An 8,421-nucleotide genomic window follows, 5' to 3' on the forward strand; every position below is an offset into this window, starting at 1 on the left:
AAAAAAAAAAAAATTGCACAAAGTAATCTAGAGGAAAAGATTATAACTATACAACTTTTTATTCATACTTTGGAAAGATCAAAAGGTTATTCACTTACACAAAGAGTCCTTTCCCGAAATTAAGGTTATATCTCAAACATGCTCTTAATCAAATCATAGAGCTTTTAAAAAGCCTAAGGGCACTGTCTGTCAGCCAGCCAAGCAAGAGCTCAAGAAAGAGAAGAGATTATGTGAAATAATCTAGATGTGTGACTTTTGTCTAATGTGATACACACCACTGATATTCACAGGAGAGCCGCAAAGTTTTTGAGAAAACCATTTTAGCAGACACGCTGCCAACTTGGACTAAAGGGACAGAGTGAGTACAAAATGAAGAAAGCTTGTCAGACTTCCAAAACTCTACGGGCAAGAGGCAGCCTGATAAAATGAATTAGCTACAACCCATGCTTTCATAAAAAAAGGAAGCATGATTCAGAGGACGAAACCAGGAGCCCAGAGAATGGAGCAGTGAGCTGCAAAAGATTATTCCCAGGTCTTGAAACTTAATCAAGGAACTCCTCATATTTACCTCGCTGGATTCCAGAATTGCTATAAACTGTGTTTTTTACACCTTCCATCCACCTTCCTTTTAACCATAATGTCCTATAATAATATATAATTTATACTTATAACATATAATTATATAATACATATAATAGTAACTTATCTTTTGCCTTTCCCACTGTTTTATGTTAGACGTGTTGGGGAAAGATAATTTGTCTCGTCTGTAGATGGAGAAAAATTGTGCCCCAGGAGCACAAGTGTACTAAGTGGATTATATCTAGGAACATAATCCACACCAGGAACCAATTTAGATGATTAGATTTTGGAGTTTTTAGGTGATGCTATAATGGGATGAGACTCTAGGAAGCCTGAGGAGGGAAATGAATATACTTTGCATGTGGGAGAATATGTGTGGCAGACTGACTCTAAGATGGCCCCTGCATGATTCCTACCTCTTTGTGTTCATGCTTTTGTGTTCCCCTCCCTTTGACCATGGACAGGACTGTGACTTCCTTTAGAACAGGAGATAACATTAAAAATGATGGGACGTCACCCCTTGATTATGTTGTTACATAAGCTTTTGACTTGCTAGTGACTAGTTCATATAGTCTTTCTTGCTGGCTTTGAAGAATAAAGCTTCCATGAATACTACAGCTACAAAGAACTGTGTGCTTCCAAGTATAAACAAAAGGAAAAGTGGCCCCCTCCCTAGTTGAGCTTCCAGCTGAGAGCCCACTCCTGGCCAACACCTTTATGGCAGCCTTGTGAAACCCTAAACAGAACAGTAGCTAAACTATTCTGAACTTCTTTTCTTTTTTTTTTTGAGACAGAGTCTCACTATGTTGCCCTGGTAGTGTGCCATGGCATCACAGCTCATAGCAACCTCAAACTCTTGCGCTTAAGTGATTCTCTTGCCTCAGCCTCCCAAGTAGCTGGGACTACAGGTAGCCATCACAATGCCTGGCTATTTTTTGGTTGCAGTTGTCATTATTGTTTAATAGGCCCAGGCTGGGTTCGAACTGCTAGCTTGGGTGTATGTGGCCAGCACCCTACTCACTGAGCTATGGTACTGCCTGTTCTGGACTTCTGACTCACAAATGTCTGAGGTAATAAATACATACTGTTTAAAACCACTGTTTGTGATGATTTGTTGAGCAGCACAGTTAAATATACATTTAACCATATAACCCAGCCATTCCACTACTAGGAATATACCTAAAAGAAAAAACAAATTTCCCCAAGCTCTTATACATTAGCGTGCATAACAGCTTTTCATATAATATCCCCAAATTGACAATCCAAATGACCATCCACAGATGAATGAATAAACAAATTACAGTACAACGGATACTTCTCAGCAATAAAAGGGAATAAATTATCAATATACACAATGACACAGATGAATCTCAAAATTACTATATTGGGCTGGGCATGGTGGCTCACATCTGTAATCCTTTTTTTTGGAGGGGGGGAGACAGAGTCTTACTTTGTCACCCTTGGTAGAGTGCCACAGCATCACAGCTCACAGCAACCTCAAACTCCTGGGCTTAAGTGATTCTCTTGCTCAGCCTCCAGACTAGCTGGGATTATAGGCGCCTGCCACAGTGCCCAGCTATTTTTAGAGGCAGGGTCTCACTCTGGCTCAGGCTGGACTCAAACCTCTGAGCTCAGGCAATCCACCTGCCTGGGCCTCCCAGTGTGCCAGGATTACAGGCGTGAGCCACCATACCCAGCCCACATCTGAAATCCTAATACTCTGGGAGGCCAAGGCAGGAGGATCACTTGAGGTCAAGAGTTTGAGACCATCATGAGCTAGAGGGGGACTCCATCTCTACTAAAAATTGAAAAATTATCTAGGTGACATGGTACTTGGACCTATAGATAGGCACAGGAGGACGTGTAGTCCCAACTACTCGGGAGGCTAAGATAGGAGAACTGCTTGAGCCTAGGAGTTTGAGGTTGCTGTGAGCTAGGCTAAGGCCATCATAGAGCAAGATTTTGTCTCAAAAAAAAAAAAAAATCATTATGTTGAGTGAAAGAAGCCAAAGAATACATATTGTATGATCCTATTCACATGAAACTCAACAAATGCCAACTAATCTATAGTGACAGAAAGCAGATCACTCTGTCTGATCACTTTGGGGATGGAGGGATGGAGTCAGGCAGAAGCAGGAGTGAGGGATCACAAAAGCCATCTATTTTGGGAGGTGATGAATATATTCATTTCATGGACTGTGGTAACAGTTTCATGGTATATACATAAGTCCAAACTTGTTGAATTGTACACTTTAAATGTGTCATTTATTGTATGCCAATTAATCTTTAACAAAGCAGTTTTAAAATATATACGTGCCACTTGCACATGGTTTTCCTCATAAATCATTATATTCTTTTTTTTTTTTGAGACGGAGCCTCAAGCTATCCCCCTGGGTAGAGTGCCATGGCATCACGCTCACAGTAACTTCCAACTCCTGGGCTCAAGCGAGTCTCCTGCCTCAGCCTCCCAAGTAGCTGGGACCACAGGCGCCTGCCACAACGCCTGGCCATTTTTTGGTTGCAGCCATCATTGTTGTTTGGCAGGCCCAGGCTGGGGATTCGAACCCGCCACCTTAGGTGTATGTGGCTGGCGCCTTAGCTGCTTGAGCCATAGGTGCCGAGCCAAATCATTATATTCAAAGAAAGCACAAGCTCTAATCATCATAGACTGGACCTTGTTCTTCATCCACTCATTCTCAAATATTTACCAAATACCTACTGTTTCTGTGGGAAATATAAACATGAATCAGACCCACTGATATTATTCATGTGTTATAATAATAAATATATATGTGGTCTCTGCTCCTGGTTCCTGGTGCACAGCTCTTAAAACTGTTGGAATATCCAAAGTGATAAGTTTTCTTTTTGTATACTAATGAGATGACTAGTGGGTGAGGGCTTCTGGCTAGTCTTCAGGATGGTGTGAGGGGGGTGAATGCCAGGGGAACCAACTATATATTTGGGTTGGAAGCTTTTCATCCCTTCCCCTTGACCTTCAGAGAGACAAGAGGGCTGAAGGTTGAATGGATTAGCAATGGCAATGAGTTAAATCAGTTATGCCTTCAAAATCAAGCCTTCATAAAAACCCAAAGGACTAGGCTCCGTGAGCCCTGATTTATAGCTGGTTGGTCAGAAGCAGGGGACAGACATACACACACAAAGGAAGATAAAGAAGAAAAAAAAAAGCAGCAGCACAGGTCACAAGTTGAGGCTTGCAACTGGCATCTAAGGCAAGGGGCAGTCTTGTAGGACTGTAGGCTTAACCTATGGGATCCAATGCTATCTCCGGGTAGACAGAGTTGGGATTGAACTGAATTAGAGGACGCCCAGCTAGTATCTGTTGGATAATCTGGTGTCAGATTTGTTTGGTATGTGGGGGAAAAAACCCTACACATTGGTGTCGAACATTTGGGTTTTTCCTATGTTTCATATCCACCTTTTGCACTAATGTAGTACATAATCTAGGTTTGGAAATCATAAACAATTACTTTTTACATTGTCTTCACAAAGATCCTTACCAGAAGCAAAACCCTCCCAGTGACTACGTGTCAACTGCTCCATACAGCCCACAACCTTGCTCCACACGATGTCAAACACATAAGCAAGGACATCCTCTTTCATGCAGTAAAATGGAACAATGGGAGGATACCCTAATTTCTGTTTCTCTGTAGCTGCTTCTGATTTCTTTCCATGAAATCCCTCTTCCCTGTAACAGAAGCAAGAGGAAAAGACTTCATGATTATTCTTTGCTAAGTGTCCGCCACTGTCCTTTGTGCTTCGTAGGAGTGCAACTGTTACCCTCCAAAAAGCCTCCTTGTTACCCAGCATATGCAGCACATGTATGAAGCTGCCTTGGGAACTAAGAGAGTGCCCCACAGAGAAGACTGCATTGCCCTTTTTACCCCTACCTCATCCCACTGCTCTGCCAAAAAAATGAAGCAAAAGAAGCCTGTGAATTAATGAACATATTTTAGCTTTAAACAGATGAATATTATCAGTTGGACAATCAGCAATAACAATTATAGAAATGATCTTTGCCATAACTGGATAATTGGATAAAATTCAGATTACTATTAATGTGACATTTAACAATGTACATGGAATTGTGCATAATAATTTAATGCAATGATTCATTAGAAAACATTCCACATAAATTATTAAAATTAGTATACATTTACTAAAACAAATAAGCATTTGCTAATAGGCTAAAAAGGAAAAGGAGAGAAATTAAACAGCACAGAAGCTCTTCTTTGGCTTATTTATAGAGACGCTTGTGTCTGTAACCCAGAAACTCTCAGTTAGCCAAGTGCTTCTCTGGCAGGGAGTACCAATAGTCCTGGGGGTCTTTGGGTAAAAAATCTGGTTTGACAGATGGCTTAACTTATAATAGATGTATTATATAAGCTAAGACAAAGTAAATTCTGCAACTGGCTTGGAATAGTGAGAAGTATCGCCAGGCCTCTATGGTGAAAGTTACCCCTAGGGCAGCAGAGGTCTCAAGAATTAACTAGGAAATTGTAGGCAGGAAAGAAAGGTACAAACAAACTCAGAAAAGTAAATGCTGCAAGAATATGTCACCAGTAGACCAGCCCTCCAGGAAATGCTCAACGATATCTTAAAAATGGAAATAAAAGGTCAATATTCATCATCATGAAAACATATAAAAATAGAAAACTCAAAGGTCTAATAAAATAAATAATCACATAAAGGAGGAATAGAAAGGAATTAAATGGCAACATGACATAAGGTCAGCAAACCACAAAGACAAAAAGAGAAAAAGAAAGAAAAAGAATTTATAAAAGTAGAAATCAACTAACAATATAACAAGAACAAAGCCTCACATATCAATATTAACCCTGAATGTAAATGGATTAAATACTCCTCTTAAAAGATATAGATGGATTGGCAGAATGAATTTAAAGAAACCATGATCCAGGCCACCTGAGACGGCTCACATCTGTAATTGTGAGGATCACCTGAGCTCCCAAGTTTGAGACCAGCTTCAGCAAGAGCAACATCCTTTCTCTACTAAAAATAGAAAAACTAGCTGGGCATAGTGATACGTGCCTGTAGTCCCAGTTACTCACGAGTCTCAGGCAAGAGGATTGCTTGAGCCCAGGAGTTTGAGATTACTGTGGATACCAAGGCACTCCTCCCAGGGCAACAACAACAAAAAACATGATCCAACTATATCTGCTTACAGGAAACTGATCTTACGCATAAAGATACATATATAGACTCTAAGTAAAGGAGTGGAAAAAGATATTCCATGCAAATGGAAACCAAAAGCAAGCAGGAGTAGCTATACTTAACTTGTATCAGATAAAACAAACTTTAGAAACAGTAAAAAAAGACAAAAGATCATTATATGATGGTAAAGGGATCAATTCAGCCAGAGGATATAATGATCTTAAATATATATGCACACACATCGGAGCACCCAGATTCACAAAATAAATATTACTAGACTTAAATGAAGAGATAGACAGCAACACAATAAAATCAGGGGATGTCAGCACCCCACTCACAGCACCAGATAGATGATCAAGATAGAAAATGAAGACCTGGCGCAGTGGCTCACACCTGTAATCCTAGCATTCTGGGAGGCCAAGGTGGGTGGATTGCTTGAGCTCACAAGTTTGAGACCAGCCTAAGTGAAAGCAAGACCCCGTCTCTACTAAAAATAGAAAAACTGAGGCAAGAGGATCGCTTTAACCTGAGTTGGAGGTTGCTGTGTGCTATGATGCCACAGCACTCTATCCAGGGTGATAGCTTGAGACTCTGTCTCAAAAAACAAACAAACAAAAAAAAAAAACAAGGATAGAAAATCATTAAAGAAACATTGAACTTAAATTGGACTTTACAACAGATGTACTTAACATTTACAGAACTTTCCACCCCAAAACTACAGAATATGTACTTTTTTTCTTTTCTTTTTTTTTTTTATTGAATGGTAACTATGTACATTAATGCACTTCTGGGGTACAGTGTGGGGTTTTCACGTACAATCCGAAATACTTTTTTCATCAGTACATGGAACATTTTCTAAGCGAGGCCACATTTTAAACTACAAAATGAATAACAAATTTTTAAAAAATCAAAATCATATCAAATAACTTCTCAGACCACAGAATAAAGCTAGAAATCAGTACAAAGAGGAACTTCAAAAACTACACATACATGGAAATTCAACAATATATTTCTGAACCATCACTCAATCAATGAAGAAATAAGGACAGAAATTTAAAAATTTTTGAAAGCACGAAAATGAAAGCACAACATACCAAAACCTGTGGGATACAGCGAAAGTGGTACTGAACGTACAGCATCAAAAAAATATTATAGGAAGATCACAAATTAATAATCTAACATTGCATCTTATGGAACTAGAAAAACAAATCATGCCATAAGTTGGCAGAAGAAATAAAATAACAAAGAGCAGAACTAAATGAAAAAGAGACCAAAAAACAATATAAAGGATCAACAAAAGTAAGTCGGTTCTTTGAAAAGATAAAAATCAATAAACCACTAGCTAGACTAATCAAGAAAAAAGAGATACAAATAAACCTAATCATAAATGAAAAAAAGAGACATTTCAAGAGGTACCATAGAAATATAAAAGATAAGCCTGGTAACTGTGGCTCAAACAGCTAAGGCACCAGCCACATTTCACCTGAGCTGGAGGGTTCAAATCCAGCCTGGGCCCTCCAAACAACAATGACGGCTGCAAACAAAAAATAGCCCGGCACTGTGGCAGGCGCCTGTAATCCCAGCTACTTGGGAGGTGGAGACAGGAGAATTGCTTGAGCCCAGGAGTTAGAGGTTGCTGTGAGCTGTGATGTCACAGCACTCTACCCAGGGCAAAAGCTTGAGGCTCTGTCTCAAAAAAAAAAGAAAAAGAAAAAGAAAAAGAAATATAAAAGATAATCAGAAACTATCGTGCTGTTATTAACAATTTATGCTCAGAAACTAGAAAATCCAGAGAAAATGAATGAAATCCTAAAAATATACAAACTCCCAAGATTTTTTTTTTTGAGACAGAGTTTCACTTTGTCACCCTCAGTAGAGTGCTGTGTCGTCATAGCTCACAACAACCTCAAACTCTTGGGCTTAAGTGATTCTCTTGCCTCAGCCTCCCAAATAGCTGGGACTACAGGTGTCCACCACTACACCTGGTTATTTTTAGAGATGGGGGTCTCACTCTTGCTCAGGCTGGTCTTGAACTTGTAAACTCAGGCAATCCACCCACCTTGACCTCCCAAAGTGCTAGGATTATAGGCATGAGCCACTGCACCTGGCCAACCTCCCAAGATTGAACCAGTAATAAATAGAACTGCTGTATAGACCAATAACAAGTCATGAGATTGAATCAGTAATTAAAAAGAAAAATCTCCTAATAAGAAAAGCTCAGGAGCAAATGGATTCACAGCCAAATCTTACTAGATATAAAAAGAAGAACTGGAATTGTTCCATAAGATCAAGAAGGAGTGATCCTCCGTAACTCATTCTACAAAGCCAGGATCACCCTGATACCAAAGCCAAGAAAGAATGCAACAACAAAAAAAGAAAACTTAGACCAATATCTCTAAGGAACATAGATATAAAAATCCTCAACAAAATACTAGCAAACTAAATCCAACAGCACATCAAAAGGATAATCCACCACAATCAAGTGGTTTTTATCCCATGGATGCAAGGATGGTTCAACATATACAAGTCAATAAACATTAATCACCGCATAAACAGAATTAAAAACAAAAGTCATATGATCATCTCAATAGATGGAGAAAAAACATTCAATAAAATCCAGCATCCCGGCTCGGCGCCTATAGCTCAACCGGC

General features: G+C 39.4%; 1 protein-coding gene across 2 annotated transcripts in view; it reads right to left on the bottom strand.

Moving 5' to 3' along the window:
- Window positions 1-8,421, bottom strand: part of FAM149B1 (family with sequence similarity 149 member B1) — an 84,180-nt gene that overhangs the window by 28,885 nt on the left and 46,874 nt on the right. For both annotated transcript variants that reach the window (XM_012801422.2, XM_023509572.1), the window contains exon 7: window positions 4,098-4,285. In XM_012801422.2, coding sequence (XP_012656876.1) covers window positions 4,098-4,285 — 188 coding nt within the window. The remainder of the gene's footprint in view (window positions 1-4,097; window positions 4,286-8,421) is intronic.

This window comes from Otolemur garnettii, unplaced genomic scaffold, assembly GCF_000181295.1.
Source record: "Otolemur garnettii isolate 467f Iridium unplaced genomic scaffold, OtoGar3 scaffold00008, whole genome shotgun sequence".
NCBI classification, from domain to species: Eukaryota; Metazoa; Chordata; class Mammalia; order Primates; family Galagidae; genus Otolemur; species Otolemur garnettii.